Source organism: Citrus clementina, unplaced genomic scaffold (assembly GCF_000493195.1).
Source record: "Citrus clementina cultivar Clemenules unplaced genomic scaffold, Citrus_clementina_v1.0 scaffold_6, whole genome shotgun sequence".
Lineage (NCBI taxonomy): Eukaryota > Viridiplantae > Streptophyta > Magnoliopsida > Sapindales > Rutaceae > Citrus > Citrus x clementina.
This window is the reverse complement of record NW_006262139.1, coordinates 16582430-16604029: the sequence shown is the minus strand read 5'-3', so window position 1 is coordinate 16604029 and position 21600 is coordinate 16582430. Positions and strand designations below refer to the sequence as shown.

Genomic DNA, 21600 nt, shown 5'->3' with positions numbered 1-21600 from the left:
TTATTACATGAAAGAATGTTTAACGGACCATAGAAATGTTGTGATACTTATTATAACCGTTTCATTTGAAGTTATTTCTTCGAATAAATCGACGCTAATTGGTGGCAAACTAAGGGTTTATGTGTTCATTTATCTCTTACTGAATTTCAAAATGGGAGTTACCCTTAGGTGTAAGAAAGGATTAATTAATTTTTGAAATCCCTACCATTATGAATTGCTACATAATAAGGGGACAAGATTAAACTTGATTGTTGCTTGTACTCTTCACAAATCAATTTTGCGAGCCGTATTTCATTATTGGTATATAGATCCGGTCGAATTGTTCATATAGTTAATTTTTCATACTTAAAAAGATTATTAAAAAAATTATGAAAAAAAAATGAACCAAAGTGGAATCACAAAAAAATAAAAGCGGGAATCTCACGCTATGGTATCAAATAGACTTCAAATATAATTAGTAAAAATTTAAATTCTTTTATACTAAGATCGGCACGGATGAGCTTAAAAAGGAAAAAATTGTTGCATTTGAATTTTGTAATTTTTGAACATAAATAGTAGAAAAAAAATGCCTCCTTTAACAAGTGCGTCAGCGTCACACACCCGTGGCAAAATTCACATACTCTTTTGGATAATGAAAACGACTCGCAATCCGCACCTTTAATTACACCAACCCAATCACCTCCACAGCAGCCGTACCCAGGCCCCACCTCCCACCTATCTTAATTAAGCATTAAAAAAAAAAAAGCCGGCATTGCTATTTGCCGATTACAATTTATTATTATCTTCTGTGATGGTATTTAAATTTTAATAAAAAAGAATTTTGATAAATTCTTTGAAAAAAATACTGAAATAATATTATAAAAAATCTCGTGTTTGAGAAGTATTTAGAAAATTTTTTAGAAACTATTTATAAGGATTTTTTTTAAATATAACAAGGAGTATTTAAAAATTTTCATATATGTAACTGAGTCGTAAGCTAATACAATTTCCAAGTCACTCACGTGATATTTACGTAAAGTTTATATTCAAAATCTTCGTACAATTGTCAACTTTCAAACCTGACATTAAAATTTTGTCCAATAAGAACATCAAAATGAGTGATAATATAGGTATAAATTTTTTATATAAATTTATTTTATATAAATTAATTTGACATTAATTCATTAGTTGAATAAAAATATAAAATAATAAGAATAGATAATGTAGAATAAGAGATATTTAATCTAACTAATTTAATTATAACACATCAGTTTATAAAAAAAATTATATAAGAATTTATAACTATATTATTACTCAAAAATAATTAACAATTATATTTTATGGGCCAGAAAATACAATTTACTCATTTTAAGTTTGTAATATACATGTTGTTTTACACTTTCACTCAGCGAAATATTAAAAAAATAGATATTATGTATGTTTTACGGGCTTCTTGCTTCCATTTACATATACCCTTTCGCTAAAAATATAGGCCAAGGGAAGAAGCCTACGTGACAATGCACGTGTCGGCTTAGTACTCGTCTAAATTATTTAATAATTTAATTCCTGTAAATCAGAATTAACAAAACCTGATAAGCACGTAACTAATGACTAATCAACAATTTAAAAAAAAATAATAGTAGAACCTGACAAGCGGCGACGGTACAAAGCGAAGCAACATTTTTCGCCACCACTAAAAGGTAGAGCGTAAAAATGAGAAAGTAGTTAATTTTAAAAAGCAAGTGCGAAAGAGCGAATACGAATATGTATGTACACTCCTCGCACTCAGCTGCCTCGCCTATAAATACCGAAACAACGCCACCCTTGTCCCGAAAATTAAACAGAGCTCGAGCTCTCTCTGTCTCTGGTTTCTCTCCTCAGACCTCCCCTCCGCTCAGAAATAACACATAACAACGATAATATTCACTCACCCGTAGTGACTCTTATTTTTCTTTTCGATTGTTTTAATCTTTGTTGCCGAAACTTCTAGGAAATGGACGCGTATACACTGCATCTGGCGATGGCGGCGTTGGTAGGAGCGTCGGTGGTGGCGGTATCGGCGTATTACATGCACAGGAAAACCCTAACTCAGTTACTGGAGTTTGCGAAATCAGTGGAGAGAGAGCGAGACGATAACTCCGACGCAGCCGAATCGCCGCACAATGTTAAGAGGCACGGCTGCGCGGCGGCTCGGCGCTGCTCTTCCAGGAGGAAGGGAAGCGGATACTACCGGCGCTGCTCGGCTTCGTTGCCGGACGTAACGGCCATTTCTGGTCATGCGGTTGACGGTGAGGAGAGGCGCAACGGTCCGCTTCACGTTGATGGAATTCCCGCCGGGCTTCCCAGGCTTCATACGTTGCCTGAAGGTATGGATTTGACGAACTTCTCGCCGGAGTGATTACCTCGGCTTAATTGATAGTGATTATTGCATGACTGTTTGAGCTTATAGTGTTATGTCTCGGTGAAATGTGGTTAGAGTAAAGGGATAGTGTCCGTTATGTAGTGTTTTACATGTGTGATTGCTGATTGTATTAATGAAAATAATGTATTTTTATGCATTTTTATACTCTAGCTCTGCAATTTTTATTTATTGGCTTGAGACTCATGTGGACTTATGAGTTTGAGAACGGATGGTTAAAGTTCTAGATGATCATCTAACTGAAAGGCAAATGACTTCTGCATTTGCAATTTTGTCCTGTTTAGAATTTTTGTTCTTCCAGAAAAAGAAAATGGAGGTATAAATGGAAAGTGGGAAGACATTATGACCTGGAAGTGAAAAGAGTGGGGAATTTAAATTGAACTGAGTGTAAACAGGAGGAAAAAATAAGAAATTTTAAAGTTTAAAGAGAGGGGAACCATAAGGCGGCGTATTATTGTTTATCAGTATTTCAAGTTATAATCAGTTAGTTTCCTTTAGAATTTGTTTCCAAATGATCCGAAGTAAAGGTATTGATTTCCATCAATAAATTGGAAAGATTTCTTTTCTTTTCTTTTCTTTTTCTTCTTTTATGGTCTTGCACCATTCGTAATCCTCTTAATTAGCTTAATGTTTGTCAACACATTTACTTGGATTACATTGTCTGCTGCTTAAACATATCTCTGCTGACTGAAACATGCTGCTTGTTGCTCATAACCAACTAGAAGGTTTTTATCCCCCCACCAACAACAACCAAAAAAAGGGGGAAAAAAAAAGCCAACGAGAAGGCAAGAAGGGAACTGATTCCACTCTTATAACGAAAGTGACTCTAAAATGTCCAGTTGTGCCTGCCCTTTTCTGTGTTCTTTTTGTTTAAACACATCATTGTTTTGTTTCAGGGAAATCTGCTGGGCATGCAAGTTCAACCAAACGGGCTGGAAACCTTATCAGGCCAACTTCCCCAAAGTCCCCGGTTGCTAGTGCCTTTGAGAGTGTAGAAGGATCAGATGAAGAGGATAATATGACTGATAGTTCAAAATTGGACACCACATATCTGCTCACCAATGGAAATGCTGTGAGTTTCTCCACACATTTCTTTTAATAGTAATATAGTAAAACAATCTCACTGCATTCCTGATGTAAGCTGGATTTTGAATATGAAACCTCTTTTACTACCCCAAGAAATGTTACCAATTGAACTATCTATTAAAAACAAAATTTTCTTGAAGCATGTGAAGCGCATTTCTACTTCAGATAATTAGTTACTTGTCATTAGTTTTCTCATTCTCTCTCTTCCACACATATAACCAAAGGGATGGTGCTGTTGGGTGGTGCAAGTTAGTCAGGGTGAGGAATGTGGCTGAGGAATGAGCCAGTTCCTTGCTACTTCCTACTAGATTGATACGCGTTTCATGTGTTGCATTTTTGTTATTTATCTAGAATGTTGAAGGATTTTGGGGCTGAGTTTGAAACTAATGTGCAGGGCCCAAATTTACCAGACCACATGAATGTTAATGCAGAGGCTATAGCTGCTTCAAGTATGATTCGATCTCATAGTGTATCCGGTGACCTGCATGGGGTTCAGCCTGATCCTATTGCTGCAGATATTCTGAGGAAAGAGCCAGAGCAAGAAACTTTTGCGCGACTTCAGATTACCCCTAAAGGTATTGACTTAATTCCATCTCTTTCTGATGCACATTCAAACAGGAGCCCTGCTTAGAATACCAGTGAAGAAGTATATGTCTGCAGGTTTTGTCTTTGTCTGTTCCATTCCATACGTTTTGAAGCGTGGTTAACTGTTGCTGATGCTAGATGAAACTCTATGTGAAATTGTGCAAGATGATAAAATGCCAGTTTTATCAATTTTTACAAACTCTGAATAGCTAGTAAATGATTACAAACATTTCGGGACAGCTTAGGGAATAAATTGTATATACTGGAAGATCTGGTTTATTGTGTATAAAATTAATAGTTTGTAGGATGTTCTTCATTTAGAAAAATTTATTGATCATGAAATTTGATTGATTTATAATATCTTCTTTTGAAAAAATTAATGCTAAATTCAGTTTTGACTTCTTATATTTCTAACTTCTTCCAGAGGTGCCATCACCTGATGAAATGGAGGCCTATGTGGTTCTTCAAGAATGCCTTGAAATGCGGAAAAGATATTTATTCAGAGAAGCAGTTGCTCCATGGGAGAAAGAAATGATTTCCGATCCTAGTACTCCAAAGCCTAATCCAGATCCATTTTATTATGCTCCTGTGGGAAAGTCTGATGTGAGTTTATACCTATGAGATTCGTATCCTTTGCCTCTGCATTGGTTAACCATTGCCACTTACTTTTCTTTTCTGGTCATAAACATGCTTCATTTACTTTTCTTTTCTGGTCATAAACATGCTTCATTTTTATGCAGCATCATTTTGAGATGCAAGATGGAGTTATTCATGTTTATCCAAACAAAGATTGTAAGAGACTTCCTTTCTGCGATTTTCTTCTTTGTCATGACTCACAAAGTTCTACTTGTTTTAGGATTTCAATGTATATTTATCCTCTTTTCCCTTTAGTGTTTATTGTATTTTTTTCTGTCTCTAACCAGCAAAAGAAGAGCTATACCCTGTTGCGGATGCTACAACCTTTTTCACTGACCTGCATCACATTCTTCGAGTTATTGCATTGGGAAATATGAGAACTTTATGCCATCATCGGCTGCTTCTTCTGGAGCAAGTAACTACTTTCTCTGGATAATTACCAGTTACTTAAATGCTTGAATTTTTTTCCTTCTTTGTAGGTTCTTTTAATAATCAGTTCGACCTTTAACATTATGCTCTTATGGGCATTGTGCAGAAATTCAATCTTCATTTGATGCTTAATGCGGATAAGGAATTTCTTGCTCAGAAAAGTGCACCACACCGTGACTTTTATAATGTTAGGAAGGTGGATACACATGTGCATCACTCTGCATGCATGAACCAGAAACACCTTCTTAGGTTTATAAAGTCGAAGTTGAGGAAAGAGCCCGATGAGGTAACAATTTGGATATTTCTTCTGATGTGTTGTCGGGTTCTCTTGAAAAGGGTTCTCTACTTTTTTTAATGACAAAGGATTGCTGTTACCCCGTTTGTTTTTGAATTTTTTCTTTTTGGCAAAGACCCAATTTTTTCCCCCTTGGGGGGGGGGGGGGGGGGTGGGGGTTATTATTTGCTACTTCTAATTTATTTGGTATTAAGTACACTTTATTAGTTGAGTATCGATCTGACTTTTGAGTTCTTCTAATCAGGTTGTAATTTTCCGTGATGGGACATACTTGACACTAAAAGAAGTTTTTGAAAGTCTGGATCTAACAGGGTAACAAAATTTTCCTTTGTTGATCTTTATCTCTTCTCTCACCAACATTTCCTGTCCCCCATGGTAGTTTTTTCCCCCCACCTTTCTTTCATTTGTTATTTCAGTTTTTGGTTGTTTATGTTTAAATTGTAATAGCATATTCCAATCTTTTTCATTTTGCTTGAACAGGTACGACTTGAATGTTGATCTTTTGGATGTTCACGCAGACAAGAGCACGTTTCATCGCTTTGATAAGTTCAATCTTAAGTATAATCCCTGTGGTCAAAGTAGGCTAAGGGAAATTTTTCTTAAGCAGGATAATCTAATCCAAGGTATGTCCTGTTTGTTTTCTTATTTATTGTGTCATGCCATAAAATTAGATGCTGAAGTACTAGTGTGAAACTTATGGAGGATTTTGTAGTTTTTTTTTTTAATTACCTGAGACTATTGCTTAGATTACAACTCATATTATATGAAACTATTACAATTAGACAATTATTGGGACTAGTAATTTACATTAAATTTTATATAGCACTATTCAGATTTTAACCTTTGCTTATATTCGAGGGACATCAACTTCACATCAACTCTACTCACATTTTGAAAGGGAGAAGACTGTCTTCACTCAAATTTGAGGAAGATTGTGGGGATTCGAACCACTACCCTCACAATTGCGAGGAAGTGGTTCAAGCCACTCGGCCTTGGTTGAGGATTTTGTAGTTTTGTAACTTATATGATTCATGCTTAATTCAGATTGAACATCCAGTTAACTTATGCTATAATGGAATCCATTTTCTTGATTGAAATCTGCCCTTATTGCATATTCATTGTTTTTTATTATGTTTTTGAAATCATTTGTCCACTTTATTAGTAGTTCCTCGTCTGAACATCTAATAGGGGGTTTTCTTCTTTAGCTTTTTGGGGGATCAGATTCTTACTAGCATTCTGTGATAATTTTTTATTGCTAGATAGCTAGGGATTACCGATGATGATTTTGTTTTGATTGATCTGGAAGCATACTTTCTTTCTTGTGAATTGTAACTTCAGTTATGGTGCTACTTGTTTGTCGTTGAACAGGTCGTTTTCTTGCTGAGCTGACAAAGCAAGTTTTTTCTGATCTCGAAGCAAGTAAATATCAGGTGCGTATTTTGTTTGCTTATATATATTCTGCATTACTCTTCTGGCTATTGTTATCATCTTGAATGAAATGGTGGTTGAGAGGGTTGCCTGGTGGATTTGGGGGATCTGTGTGTTTGCATGTTATATAGATTGTTGCATCATTAAATTTTGCGGTGATGTTAAAAGTTGACTTATAGTGTATTATATTTTTCAACAATGGAACTGATTCTATAAGTCTCATTGTCCCCCAAATGTTATTCAGATTGTGGTTTATGAGAGATAGATCATAAGTGTAAAACTTAAAATAGATATCCCTGAATGAACTTAAAATAGGTTCAACATTTTGGGTCACCCTGTGAGAGATAGATCATAAGTGTAAAACTTAAAATAGATATCCCCGAATGAACTTAAAATAGGTTCTGTTAAGTGAATTTGCATGTAATTTGCTTTTTATGAAATTTTCTCCTTTGATAGTTCAATTCAAGATGTGTCTGGGGAAATGTGAAGAGGATTTTATTGCAAATCTATTACCTCTTATACTGGCTGAGCAACATATTTGTGTGACATTAAACTGTACAAGAAAGATTTTCCACTCTTTCTATTAACATATAAAGACACTTGATCATGCCTGATATTTAGTTTGGTTGCTGCAGATGGCTGAATATCGAATATCAATATATGGAAGGAAGCAAAGTGAATGGGATCAACTGGCAAGTTGGATTGTGAACAATGAATTGTACAGTGAGAATGTTGTTTGGTTAATTCAGGTATGGATAAGTTTGTTTCTGAAATCTCATCATAGATGTTATGAAATGTTAGTGATGCAGAACTTTTCATTCTGGATTAAATGTAATGTTTGCTTTCCTCTCCTATCCCATCTCTATATGCATGTGTGTGCACATGTGTGTGCATATTTGTTATAACTAGTTCTTTCAGATCAGCAGTAGCCTTTTCCACTTTACATGTTGTGCTTATATCTGTAAAAAGATGTATTGTTTCTTTCATTGATCCTTGAATTGTTTGGATCAGAGGCTTTTTACATCTGTGCATAAATATTGGTCCTAGGATACCCAAGTATGACGATGTTGGAAGATTCTGTCTTAAACAAAGCATCAATATCTGCTTTTTGTCCGTTTGATCCCTACCTCGCAAGACGAAATTGTTATCCTATAGATTTATGCCTGTTCAAAATGCGTATTATTGTATTCAGTCTTATGGGAATGGTAATGAAAATGAAGAGATCCTTTTTCTAGTAACGTGGACAAAGGGGAGTTTAACTCCTAAAGAAGCACTTCATGAAGCCTGCCGGAATTTGATTGATTTATTTATTCCCTTTCTCCAGACAGCCATGTTCCTCATGAAATCGTTAGGCTTGTTGGGTGACCTTGGCTTTACATGTAGATGACTGTTGGATCAGGGACATATGGTAGAAATCCCCCTTTTGTTCTCGTCTCATCCACGGGACTGGCATTCCACTGGATTGACACTTCCCTTTAGGACGTTTTTGCTTCCTAGCAGAAACCTGCTTTTTCAATTGTATTCTCTTTCCTTTCTATTAATATGTACAGATTTTTTTTTCTCATTTTCCATAAAAAATTGTGTTCCTCCATGGCACTTGATTAAGGATTGGATTGTTGAATGCTGCCTATGATTTTTGTTTTTGATCCCCAGCTTCCACGGCTGTACAACATTTACAAGGACATGGGGATTGTGACATCTTTCCAGAACATTCTTGACAATATTTTTATTCCACTGTTTGAGGTTACTGTGGATCCCGATTCTCATCCTCAGTTGCATGTTTTCTTAAAGCAGGTTAGCTTGTCTCTTTTTTTTTTTTTGGGGGGGGGGGGTGTTGGGGAAGAATATTGTGTTTTAATATTTTAGGCTTGCACAGATAAGTTACTCCAATTAGAGCTTCATGCTATGCTCTATCTATTTTACATCCTTGCTTTTTCCTTTATTATTCAGGTGGTTGGGTTGGATTTGGTGGATGATGAAAGCAAGCCAGAAAGACGCCCCACAAAACACATGCCCACACCAGCTCAGTGGACCAATGTGTTCAATCCTGCATTTTCATACTATGCGTATTATTGTTATGCTAATCTCTACACATTAAACAAGGTGTGCACCACCAATCTTGTACTTCAATACCAGTAAGATTTCTAGATGCTCATCAAAGACCTTTTCTTCCTCTTCGAAAATAAACAGAAGTTTTAGGTTCATTAATATTCAGTAGATTTATGGTTATTGACTAGCCCCTCTCCCTCCTGAGTGGGAAATGTAAAATTGGTTTCCTTTTATCCTCTCATGGGGTGGTAACTTCTTTCTTAAGTCTCTCTGTTATCTCTAGTTTGACTTCTTTGCTCCTATAATCCCAACTATATGCCTATGCCTTGATTTTGGTGCTCTAAGTGCTAACCTGTTAGGTGTTCTTTTCAGCTCCGTGAATCGAAGGGCATGACAACTATCAAATTCCGCCCGCATGCAGGAGAGGTATTCTTGGAATCTTTATTCTACATAGCTTGGAATTTATACAGTTTGTCTCATGTCTGATTTTTTCAGGCTGGTGACATCGACCACCTTGCTGCAACATTTCTTACAGCTCATAATATTGCACATGGAATCAATTTGAGGAAATCTCCTGTACTGCAATATCTCTATTATTTGGCACAGGTAGGTAGGAAAAGGGAGTTCTTTCAAAATGACTACCAAAATGGTTATTTTCCAAACCTAATTGACTATGATGTCATGTTGGCTATCAGATTGGTCTGGCTATGTCTCCTCTAAGCAACAACTCTTTGTTTTTGGACTATCATCGAAATCCTTTACCCATGTTTTTCTTACGCGGTCTCAATGTTTCACTCTCGACTGATGATCCTCTCCAAATTCATCTAACTAAAGAACCTTTGGTGGAAGAATATAGCATTGCTGCTTCTGTAAGCTCTCTGCCTCTCCTCTTTCTCTCTGTCAATCCTCCTCAGTAAAACAATTGTTGCCATGTTATATAATATACTAAAGCTTTTTCGTCATAGGTGTGGAAGTTGAGTGCATGTGATCTTTGTGAGATTGCTCGTAATTCAGTCTACCAATCAGGTTTCTCTCATGCTTTGAAGGTACAAACACTAGTCCTGCCATGATAGGATATGATGCTAATTGTGAGCTACCTTGCTGTTTACATGTGCACCAAAATTGCTTGACTTAAAACTAATGTTTCATAGATCATCATTTTGATGCTTTCCAACCTGTCCACTTATGTTGGATCTAAGCTTTTAAACATTTGTTTCAGTCGCATTGGATCGGATTACATTACTACAAGAGAGGACCGGATGGAAATGATATTCACAAAACCAATGTGCCTCACATCCGGATTGAATTCCGTGATACGGTAGGAACTTCCTATCCATATCTCAATAATGGTCTTTTTATTTGCCTTCAAATAGTTTTTGGAGCATTAGAGTTTTTGCAAGGCCTTAAATGCAAGAAACGGCAACCCCTTGTCTTCGATCACTTTCTCACACAATTTCTGTCTCTTTTGTTATTCCTTCCAAACTCTGAAGTTTATGAATTTTACAGTAGCATTCTTACTCCTTTCTACTTTGTGCTTAATAAGTTATACTTAACTGAACAAAAGTATTCATGTTATTCAAATGCCTGTAGATTTGGAGAGAGGAGTTGCAGCAGGTTTATTTAGGGAAGGCCATCATCCCTGAAGAATTGCTGTGAAAAAATGACCACAACTTTTGTCTTTAGAGGTAAATATCAAGTGATATTATTATTATTACTACTACTGATATATTTCGAATGGTTAAATATGGATTTCTGCTAAATGTTGCAGGATGTGAAGAGCATACACTCCCAACTCCACATTCACCATCAAACGGAGTTTGATCATATGTTGTTGACCAAGAAGGTTAAGAAACAGCTAGTAGCTAAACACAAGTTTGAGGACATAAGGATGACTATGTACACGATAAATCATGGGGTGGGGATGTCTGCATGATCTATACGATAGAGCTTCAGTCAATACAGCCTATAGCAACCAGATGCTGGTCTAGTATCTCTGATCAAATAACTACATTGATCATCTGTATTATTTCTAGGTAGGAGTCAAAAGAGCAATAATATCATATCCGAGGCTGAATTTTTGTATTATTGCAGCTTTATTTCTTATCAAAGAAAGACTTACCCAGGGCAATAGGAAAACTGAAAAGGGTGGCCTTGCCCTTGCAAATTTTGTCGTGCAGTATCTATCATCAAAAGTTTTGTGGTTGTTTCTCATGAATTATAAATAACATATTTAACACCAAGTGATGCTTTTCATATGTACTTGTTTCTCTCTACTTCATGATTCCTAATAAGTTCAATAATGGAATCTTCTTAGCCCCCAGAAGTACAAGCTGGTGATTCTCTCTCAATCAATTGAGAACATAACGTTCACAATAATTGCCAATCATTGATTTAAGGTGCAAATAAGATCTTAGGATAAATCTCTATCTTACCTAAGGGAGTCAAAGGAGCAAATAACTAAAACCTGTGGTTATTTGCTCTAGGCATGTAAAACAGTACAGGGAGCCATTGCCCTATTTCTTGTAGATCAGGTTAAAAATAACTGTGATGGTATTGTGCTTTTATAATGAAATCATAATCTTTGCAAACAAAATTCTCCCAACATTTTAGGATATCTCTTACAAATCTCCAATCCAAGTACAACAATTAACCTTTCCGGAAAATATAGTCGTGATCTGGGAATGAAGAAAAATAAAATCCGCAGAAATTGAAGGTACTGAGTAACTGTGATGGTATTGTGCTTTTATAATGAAATCATAATCTTTGCAAACAAAATTCTCCCAACATTTTAGGATATCTCTTACAAATCTCCAATCCAAGTACAATAATTAACCTTTCCGGAAAATATAGTCGTGATCTGGGAATGAAGAAAAATAAAATCCGCAGAAATTGAAGGTACTGAGTGTTTAAAATCTGCGTAGAATGAGTATCACGTGCACTTCTACCTTTTATACTGCTTAATCTCTTTGATTATGCCATCAGCAAGCGAGTTAACATCATTATTCTTCCCAAAAAATTTTACAAATTCCATCTTAGGACTCATTAAGTACCTGCACAAGATTGTGTAAATATTATCAGCCAGGCTCAGGCATCATTTGAGTTGAGAGATCATTCTTTCTCTGCTACTTAAAACTTGAAAATAAAAAGAATTTTCTTCATTCTCCTTTCATTCTTCTTTGTCTGATAAAATAACAAACACTTTTGCCAAAGTCAAGTCAAGGACACAACATTGAGAAAACATCACAATTATTTAAAATTGTAACCCACACAGATATCAAGACTCAAGAGGTCAGAAAAATGTATGTTGAACATGAATACAAGATTATGAAATTATTTTGTGATATGTTCTTAAGAGTGATGGGAAGATCAGAATTGACAACAGAAGTGAACTTGGTGGCGTGTAACTTGGTCCACACAAAAGATTGTAAACAAACATTGGACAAAGGCTATGAGAGATAAACCACTAAAATAGAGGAGAAAAAAAGAATCACAGAAAGCTAATACATACATGACTATGGAGTGATCAACAAGATAATCCGAGTCTTCCTCTGCTGTCTTCATATAGTAAACTCGGTATGCACGAGCGACGTTCCTTGTCTCATCCGGGCTCCCAGTTAACCCAATTAGTTTTGGATGAAACTCTGATATTTCCCAAAGCAAGGAAATCAGCGCAAATTGATCAGGTCACAGTTTATGCAAACAAAACTAATATTGAGCATTAACAAGCACCTTTGACATATTCACGCACTTGCTCAACGGTATCTCTCTCAGGATCAACAGAGATAAAAGCAGGCACAATGTCAATCCCTGAGTTTTCCTCTACAAGAATAGAAACAATATTTATTACATAATTGCAAATGTGGCGAGAGAGAAAAACAATTTGTTACAATCACAGCATCTGTTTTATGCTAGTTTCTTCCATGTAACACAAATGCCATAACTTGGTTTTATTTGTATGCCAAACTAAGAAATTCTTACACCCTTCAACTTAACCATCATTACAAGATTGATATACAAGGTGTAGATTATTTAATGTAAGAGTTACAGTCCTTCCAGGGACAAACTTCAAATATAAGATTCCTATCTAAACTTCTGAAGTATACCAAACGCTATAAAGTAGAAACACTTCAAAATTAAAGACACTACTAGTTTAACTAGCTCCAGAAACAACTTCAGGTATGGCAATGACTCATTCAAGCACAGGAAACATATTTCTATACAACATTCGGAAACAGCATAATAGAGCACAAAAGAGTGTTACGACAGCAATGGCAATTGCCACAACTCTCACAAAGGAAGGCTAGAAACTCACTTATTTTATCAACTGCAGCAGCTAGTTTTTGTAACTCATCAGGGCAGATATCGGGGCAATGGGTGAAGCCAAAGTATATAACCGTCCACTTCCCTAGAAAGTCTTTCTCAGTTACATTCTTCCCATCATGGTTTATAAGTTTAAATGGCCCGCCGATGGCTGCTTTTCCCACTGATGGTCCTTGTTTAACTGCTTGAGAAGCACTATTTATCTCTGCAGCAACAAAATCTTACAGTCAATAAAATACAGGAAAAATTAAAAATAAACAAAGAACCAATCATTTGCTGCACTATAGGCACAATTAGCTAATAAAACTGACATTACTAGATTGGGTTCCCTATCATTATTTAGATGAGCTAATTCATGTTATCACAAAATCTCATAAATATTCAAAACTCACCATAGAAATGTACCTTCAATATGTTGCTTCTTTTCCTTGTCATAGTACCATATTATTCCAGCTCCCGTTAGAGCCAGCAACAGAAAACTCAACCACGATATAGGCTGCCCAAATAAATAATAAATAAATGAACACATAAATAGACTGATATTACAAAAATTCAAAATTGTAAACCAAAATTTAAAAAAAAGAAAAGAAAAGAAAACAGAAAATTTACCCCGCCGCGAATTGGTTTCCCAGTATCGCTTTTGCTCTGATTCGAGTCTCCAGACTTGTCGCCTCCTTCAGAATTAGGTTTTGAATGACCTGATTGAACGGTGCCAGTTGTTGTACTGGTGCTTGAAAATCTTTGATCAGCCACGAAAGATTGGAATCCAATACCAAAAGGTATAGCCTGTAAAAAAAAATAACGCAGAAAAAAGTGAAGTTTTTGAAATTTAATATTTTATCATTTTGTATCAGTGAAATAATAGGGAAGAAAGAAATAATGAGGAAATGAACCTGTTGGATTAAAGGGAGAGCTCGGTGCTGAATATTATCGGCGATTGTTGGTGACGGAATTGGCGGGCGGCATTTGGTAAGAAGAGTGTGGAAATAAAAACGTTGATGCAGCTTTCGAAAATTTTTTGCACTTCTGACGATAGCTGTTGCCATGGCTGTGAGGTTGCACGATGAAGATTTCTCTCTCTTTCATTTCACTTAAACCCCTTGCAGCTTAGGCACAAGCCTACAAGGGGTTTTCGATTTTGTAATAACACTTGGACCCCTATCGTTTGAATAAATTCTCAGTAAAATCCCAATTTTTACATATTCGTTTTATAGAAGTCCTTAAAGTCAATTTCAATAATTTAAGTCCGAATTGATATGCCAATAAGTTGTTTGTGTAATACCACATTGAAATTTAAAAGTTAATCTCAGTTGAAATTCAAGTTCAGTCTCAAAATTGAAGTTAAATATTGGAATCTGTAATATTAAATTGCTAATTTTTTTACACTTTATAAATAAAAGGAGGAGTGCCAAATAACTTCAATACTTAATTAAGGAGTTGATATAAATTATAGGTATGTATGTTGCACTTGACAATTTTTCCAAAAAATACTATTCCAACAACTTAAATCAAATATATCATAATACAATCCATATTTTGACCTTCATAAATATTGAAGGAAGACCTATTGCCCTATCTATAGCTGCCGCCATGGCTAAGAGGTTGCAAGATGAAGATTTCTATGTGTTTCATTTCACCTAAACGCTTTCCTGCTTAGGTACAAGCCTACAAGGGGTTTTCCATTTTGTAATAACAGCTGGACCCCTATATCCTAATAAATTCTCAGTGAGTACCTAATTTTTATATATTCATTTCATAGAAGTCCTTAAAGTCAATTTTGATAATTTAAGTCTGAAGACAATAAGTTATATGTAACTGCAATATCACATCAAACAGTAAAAATTAATCTTTGTTGGATCTCAAGTTTAGACCCAAAATTGAAATTAAATATTAGAATCCATGATACTAAACTGCCATTTTTTACAACTTATAGATAAAAAGAGGAGTGCCAACTAACTTAAGTACTTAACTAATGAGTTGTTAGCAACATAAAATAAAACCTTTCTATTGATAGATTCTTTCAATATTATTTGAGATAAATGCGATTTTAATTTTATTTGACATTGAAACTTGTTAATGAAATTATAAAGGCAAATTTAAAAAAAAATGTCGTAATCAGTAATAGACATGAGTTAAAATCAAAATGAATTAAAACTAGAATAAGATGTTATCTTACATTGTGAGAATTGGAAATTGTGAGAATTGGAAACAGAATGAACTACATTACTATTAATATGTTTACTTTATCTTAAAATCATAATAGATTATTATAAATTATTAAAATGCCCTTAGTTAATTGTTATTATCATTATTATTATTATTTGTGATAATAATTGTGATTATTATTTGTGATAATAATTGTGATTATTATTGTTATTCAAAAATTTATTATAAAAAAGATTATTGTTAATAATAATAATAGTCAACAAAAATAAAAATCAATAATAACAATAACAATAACCATAATTATTTTTATTCATCATCATCATCATCGGTGTCCAGCATGGGTAACAATGACAGAAAGTAGCAGCAGTAAAATGAAATTTTTTTTTTAATTCTTCAAATACATATAGAAAGAAAAAATAAAAATTTTAAAATTTAAGTGAAGATAATATAATCAGTCCAAGAAATGAGGGTTTCATTCTCAATAAGAATGGAAACTCACATCATTATTTTTAATTTTGAGTGGAGTCCACCACTTTGATTCTAATTTCGCCCTTCATTTAAGTAAGTAAATACGTTATTCATTTGCTAGTTTATAAACACACCAACCATTAGGCTACCTCACACAACAAATTTGAACGATTGATTTTGATTGGACCTATATATATATATATATATATATATATATATATATATATATATGTTTTGGGTATAGCCCATAAATTGGAGCTTAGGTATAGATATTAGGCAACAGCTCTCGACATGAACGGTTCAACTTACAGTAAGTAGTCGCGAGTTTGAATATTGTTCACGCCAAAATCTGTAGAATTGTGAAGTACTTCCCTGAAGTTTCAATCAACATGCGGATGGTTTTCAGTTTTCACATTCTTTCTCCAATTTTGTAATAAGAAATTTAGTTCCTGCTACTCGCGAATAGATTTATATTTTATTTGAAGTAATATTTAAATTTCCACCTTATTTGAAGAAGTATTTTAACACCGATATGAAGATCGCAGATCATCACTGCTACTGCTACGCTAATGAAGATTGGTGGTCTATTTGCACCCCTTCATTAATTTCACAAAAGCCATATTCTAGTAGAATTATATTTAACGATAAATACAAGTAGAATTAAAATATTAACCCATTTTTTTCCAAAAACAACATTGACATGTATTCATACAGACACATAACAAATTAACAATTTTATAAGTGCAAGTAGATAGCCAAATCTCTCGCATAATTACCCATCACAAAGCAGATAACTACAGGCCTCAATTCTGATGCTAAAACTAGAAAACCGACTTCCACCTGTCATCATGGAGGGGAACTACCAAGAATAATCACAAAAGTTCCGTTACCAGACCCATGGTTGCATGACTCACTGCTTCTTAGACTGCTGCTGCAAAATATGGTATCCCAGATTAGAACAAACTATTCGATTTAAGTAACATGCTGTTAAGATCTCAAATTTAGAAAAAAGCTACATACCTCAAAATTTTTGGAGAAATCTTTCATCTGTTCAGCAAGTTCCTCTCTCTTCTGAGCAGCTGCATGGAGACAGTAACCAACTTGTGAGATTCTAATGGCTCAACAAAACCTTTCAATTAGTTCATGTATTAATGGAATACATTATGCTAACTGTAAATCATTGTATGCACAGACCAGAGGAACCGATTGGAGACGAGGACGTACCTTTACTAGAAATATCTTCAATCCTCCTTGATGTCCTCACGGCAAACCTTTGGAATGCGGGACTGATGAACCACCATCAGGAAATTAACATTAGAAAACCATTGAACAGCAGAAACAGAGATTAGATGCTATCATAGATACATATCCAACAAATCACAACAACAAAGATGTAAGCGTCATTTCTTTAGGTTCGATTAAAATAGCACCATCATGCTTAATACGGACGAGAATTTACAAGATACATTCAGATCATCAGGCATCAACACTACTCAATAATCAATCTAAAATAGTGACCTTCAAATAATTCAGATACCACTACTAACAATCAGCCAATCAAGTTAGGAATGTCGAAAAAAAAACAGGGAACAAATTTCGTGGCCTCAGCTCTCAATATCTAAATTGCTGTGACATCTAAGCAATCAGGAGAAGCCTACTATGAGTCATCACTGGCTAAAAAGAGTGCCAACGTAGACTATATAGCCCATTTATTAAGTATCTGCCAAATCAACTACATCCTATAATGCCACAAATTTGGAAACCATTTTCCCAAATGATTTCAGATGTTGACACAGAAATAAGTTATCAATCTTCCCATGGACACACGTTTCGTGGAATGTTTTCCTCTAGATAGGCATAGACCATTTCCAATTTCCATAGCCAATCAACAGATCCATGTCCTTAGTAAAATACAAATGTTGAAATAAGGGTGGCCAGATCTTAATGTAAAAAAAAAAAAGAATTGAAGTGCAGAAAATCAGCAGTAAATATTATGATTCAATTTTTTAGGGGAAAAAAAAAGAAAAACAGCAAATAGTAAGTATTTTGTATTGCTCATGGAGCAAATACGGGGTCTTAAAATCAACCCAATTCAAAGGTTGGGAAGAAGAGAAGAAAAGAAAAAAGCCTCAGCCTCTTAGATCCAACTTGTTGCAGTCATTCAGCAGTCAGTGCAAGCCTACGTAGAGTCATCCTTGGCAAAAGCGATGATGGAACTAATACAGACTTATAGCTGACTTTATAATCCATCTATAAAACCAATTATGCCTATCCTAGCTCAATAATAAAAATGTCATTAGAATGGCATGTAAAACTTACTCAAGTTCAATAAACTCAGAGTCAAATTTCAGAGAGTCTTATGAGGTGAATTAGCAGTATGTCCAGATGAGATATTCTCAAACTTACCAAGACACAGTGCATGGTGTTTTGCACTGCTCGTGAAAGAGCAAGTTTTGAGATTATCTCGCTTCAGGGAGCAAACCAATCAGGAATAAATTTCCTAACGGCCTACCAAAGGAAGCTTTCATCTTCAAAGCTTACAAGTCCGCAATCAACAATAGTTGTCTATTATACAAACCGCTGACTAAAACAATAACTGAAACATGTCTCTATATTGCACTCAATACATCATGATATAGTTGCAAAAATGCCACGAGACAAGTCAAAATATTTCCATATATGTTAGACATCTGGCTAAATTCACCCCTTGTCTGTTAGCACATCTGTCTATTTATTAATGTATACATGTATAATGACTCAATATTAAATTTCCTTAAGATCCTAACGCTGCAATGTCTAACACATTGCATAACAGGCAAAACCAATTCAGCAAACTCTTAGATTATTTTCAGTTCAGTGAGCAAACCCACTGGAAATTTAATACTCCCAGAAGCCTTGAGCGAAACTTTAGTTTTTACACCACTCAACTGCAAACAGATTTACTTTAGCCGTTCTATCAATTTGGACACCTACAACAAGAACTTCAAAGACAAACATAAATCCAATCATCCCCTACAGCTCAATAATTTCTCAAAGCAAAGACAACAACCAATAACACACATCAATCAAACAAAAAATATCACCAACCAAAAAAAAAAAAGAGAATGAATGGTTTAAAGGACACATATTCTCAAATTTTTGAGGCTGCAGCACATAACTTGTTTGTAGTTCCACTGCAGCTATTCAAATATGAAATATTTGATTTGTCTTTCGCTTCAAAAGAACGAACCAAACAGGAACAAATCAGTCCTGATGGTCAGAGAAAGAAGCTAAAGCTTCCATCAACTAACAAAATATATCATTTTTTGCATTAAAAAAATTAAAAGAAATTTACATCAGAGATGTATATACCTGTTGTCTGAATACAACTCTCGACATCAACGGTTCAACTTATAGTAAGAAGTCTCGAGTTTGAATATTATTCACGCCAAAATCTATAGAATTGTTAAGTTTTTTTTCTGAACGTTCAATCAACATGTGGATGGTTTTCAGTTTTCACTTTCTCCAATTTTATAGTAAGAAATTTAGTTCCTGCTACTCGTGAATAAATTTCTACGTTATTTGAAGTAGTATTTTAGGGTCAATTGCTACTGCTATGCTAATAAAGGTTTGTCTGAAAATTATTCACTGTACTTTTGTAAGCTGGTCCCAATATGATCAATACCCTTGTGGGATGTGGCCAACCGTTGACTTGTGGAAGCAATTTTTCCGTTATAGTGCATTATTGGCACCCATTCATTAATTTCATAAAATCCATATCCTAGTACGATTATATTTAATGATAAATACAAATAGAATTAAAATATTAACCCATTTTTTCCAGAAATGAGATCCAACAACATTGACATTTATTCATACAGACATATAACAAATTAACAATTTTATAAATGCATGTGGATAGCCAACTCTCTCGCAGAATTATCCATCACAAAGCAGATAACTACAGGCTTCAATTATAATGCTAAAACTAGAAAACCGACTTCCACCTGTCATCATGCAGGGTTCTATCAAGAATAATCAAAATAGTACACCATCATGCTTAATACAGTCAAGAGAATTTACAAGATACATTCAGATCATCAGGCATCAACACTTCTCCATAATCAATCTAAAATAGTGACCTTTAAATAGTTCAGATACCACTACTTACAATCAGCCAATCAAGTTAGGAACATCGAAAAAAACAGGGAATAAATTTCATGGCCTCAGCTCTCAAAATCTAAATTGCTGTGACATTTAAGCAATCAGGACAAGTCTACAATGAGTCATCACTGACTAAAAAAAGTGGCACACATATACCTATATAGCCCACTTATTAAGCATCTGCCAAATCAACTACATCCTAAAATGCCACAAATTTGGAAACCATATTCTCGAATGATTTCAGATGTGGACACAGAAATAAATTATCAATCTTCCTTAGGACACACATTTATGAAATGTATTCCTCTAGATAGGCATAGACCATTTCCAATTTCCATAGTCAATCAACGGACCTATGTCCATAGTAAAATACAAATGTTGAAATAAGGGGGGCCAGATCTTAATGCAAAAAATAAGAAAGAATTGAAGTGCATAAAATCAGTAGTAAATGTTATGATTCGATTTTTTGGGGAAATTTTAAAAAAAAAAATGCAAATACAGGAGTTTTAAAATAAACTCAATTCAAAGGTTGGGAAGAAGAGGAGAAAAGAACCAAGCCTCAGCCTCTTAGATGCAACTTGTTGCAGTCATTCTGCAGTCAGTACAAGCCTACGTAGAGTCATCCTTGGCAAAAGCGAATACAGAGCTAATACAGATTCATAGCTGACTTTATAATCCATCTATAGAACCAATTATGCCTATCCTAGCTCAATAATAAAAATGTCATTAGATTGGCATGTAAAAACTTATTCAAGTTCAATAAACTCAAAGCCAAATTTCAGAAAGCCTTATGAGGTGAAGTTAGCAGTATACCCTGATGAGATATTCTCAAACTTACCAAGTCACAGTGTATGGTGTTTTGCACTGCTCATGAAAGAGTAAGTTTTGAGATTATCTCGCTTCAGGGAGCAAACCAATCAGGAGCAGATCATTCCTGATGGTCGGAAAAAGAAGCTTAAGCTTCCATCAACTAACAACACTGTATTACACAATAAAGGCCTAAAATATATGATTTTTTTTCCATTAAACCCAAAAAAAAATTCTACATCGGAGATTTATATACCTGTTGGCAAGACCATTAACGATAACCTCGTTAACGACGTAAGATATCACTCTATGCATGAAATTTCCCCCAGCCATGATATAGATCGTGGCTGTCTGCACCAACGCGCAGTTATTAACCTGCACAAAGAAATTGTAAACAATTAGGTGAAACTAAACCCTCAAGCGCAGAAACGACCGTCGTTTTGGAAACACTAGAGGGGTACCTCGAAACCGTATTATCCTTAATTAACGAATAAGGAATTAGAGGATAAGAGATAGGATCCGAGATTAATAAAGTTGAAAGAAATAGATGATAAGATGACTTGAAATTGATATGTTATGGCGAAATTGTTGGGGAAGCTTTCTTTGCTCGTGGATTTTTACCTCAGAAACGATGCCTACGTAGACACCCTAGTTTCTGGAACCTACTTTAAAGCGTTGAAGGTTTTACTTGAGAGGCGGCTGCTGAGTTCGGTGCCCCCAGGCTGCAGATTCGTACTTTCATATGAGAGCCTTGTTAGTTTTTTCAGTTTGTGTCGGATTTTTTGGGATG

The 21600-nt window shown here is 34.9% G+C and overlaps 3 protein-coding genes across 6 annotated transcripts; 1 reads left to right on the top strand and 2 right to left on the bottom strand.

Annotated features, from left to right (window-relative positions):
- Window positions 1–1708: 1708 nt before the first annotated feature.
- Window positions 1709–11161, top strand: LOC18039082 (AMP deaminase). Of its 2 annotated transcripts, XM_006429365.2 has the most exons (20): window positions 1711–2345; window positions 3295–3470; window positions 3879–4059; window positions 4494–4672; window positions 4810–4861; window positions 4993–5120; window positions 5241–5420; window positions 5674–5741; window positions 5910–6052; window positions 6798–6859; window positions 7493–7606; window positions 8511–8651; window positions 8808–8960; window positions 9279–9332; window positions 9402–9512; window positions 9602–9775; window positions 9872–9952; window positions 10126–10224; window positions 10497–10591; window positions 10675–11161. In XM_006429365.2, the coding sequence occupies exons 1-19, from the start codon at window positions 1973–1975 to the stop codon at window positions 10560–10562; spliced, it is 2535 nt and encodes an 844-aa protein (XP_006429428.1). In that variant the 5' UTR covers window positions 1711–1972; the 3' UTR covers window positions 10563–10591; window positions 10675–11161. The 2 variants fall into 2 exon arrangements, 1 of the variants encoding a protein (XP_006429428.1); XR_002904850.1 differs by lacking the exons at window positions 10497–10591; window positions 10675–11161 and having other exon boundaries at window positions 1709–2345; window positions 9858–9952; window positions 10126–10218.
- A 667-nt stretch (window positions 11162–11828) lies between these two features.
- Window positions 11829–14334, bottom strand: LOC18039081 (protein SCO1 homolog 1, mitochondrial). The gene is made up of 7 exons (XM_006429364.2): window positions 14120–14334; window positions 13836–14012; window positions 13632–13722; window positions 13219–13431; window positions 12636–12725; window positions 12415–12547; window positions 11829–11956 (listed from the first exon to the last, which is right to left on the bottom strand). Exons 1-7 carry the CDS (start codon window positions 14270–14272, stop codon window positions 11848–11850), a joined length of 966 nt encoding a protein of 321 aa, XP_006429427.1. The 5' UTR covers window positions 14273–14334; the 3' UTR covers window positions 11829–11847.
- A 2093-nt stretch (window positions 14335–16427) lies between these two features.
- Window positions 16428–21552, bottom strand: LOC112097232. 3 transcript variants are annotated; one of them, XM_024182008.1, is made up of 5 exons: window positions 21432–21552; window positions 21067–21185; window positions 17085–17146; window positions 16881–16939; window positions 16428–16791 (listed from the first exon to the last, which is right to left on the bottom strand). In XM_024182008.1, exons 2-5 carry the CDS (start codon window positions 21141–21143, stop codon window positions 16771–16773), a joined length of 219 nt encoding a protein of 72 aa, XP_024037776.1. In that variant the 5' UTR covers window positions 21144–21185; window positions 21432–21552; the 3' UTR covers window positions 16428–16770. The 3 variants fall into 3 exon arrangements, with proteins under 3 accessions (XP_024037776.1, XP_024037775.1, XP_024037777.1); XM_024182007.1 differs by having other exon boundaries at window positions 16503–16791; window positions 21272–21532; XM_024182009.1 differs by having other exon boundaries at window positions 16521–16788; window positions 21272–21532.
- Between the last annotated feature and the right edge of the window lie 48 nt (window positions 21553–21600).

Coding starts and splice junctions, on each gene's coding strand:
- LOC18039082 (XM_006429365.2), top strand. CDS start 1,973: ATGGACGCGTATACACTGCATCTGGCGATGGCGGCGTTGGTAGGAGCG. Junction 4,673..4,809: donor CTCCTGTGGGAAAGTCTGAT/GTGAGTTTATAC, acceptor ATTTTTATGCAG/CATCATTTTGAGATGCAAGA. Junction 6,860..7,492: donor TCGAAGCAAGTAAATATCAG/GTGCGTATTTTG, acceptor TGGTTGCTGCAG/ATGGCTGAATATCGAATATC.
- LOC18039081 (XM_006429364.2), bottom strand. CDS start 14,272: ATGGCAACAGCTATCGTCAGAAGTGCAAAAAATTTTCGAAAGCTGCAT. Junction 12,726..13,218: donor TGCTGCAGTTGATAAAATAA/GTGAGTTTCTAG, acceptor CTATTCTTGTAG/AGGAAAACTCAGGGATTGAC. Junction 12,548..12,635: donor AGTGCGTGAATATGTCAAAG/GTGCTTGTTAAT, acceptor GGGAAATATCAG/AGTTTCATCCAAAACTAATT.
- LOC112097232 (XM_024182008.1), bottom strand. CDS start 21,143: ATGGCTGGGGGAAATTTCATGCATAGAGTGATATCTTACGTCGTTAAC. Junction 17,147..21,066: donor GTTAATGGTCTTGCCAACAG/GTATATAAATCT, acceptor GTGGTTCATCAG/TCCCGCATTCCAAAGGTTTG. Junction 16,792..16,880: donor ATTTCTCCAAAAATTTTGAG/GTATGTAGCTTT, acceptor CATATTTTGCAG/CAGCAGTCTAAGAAGCAGTG.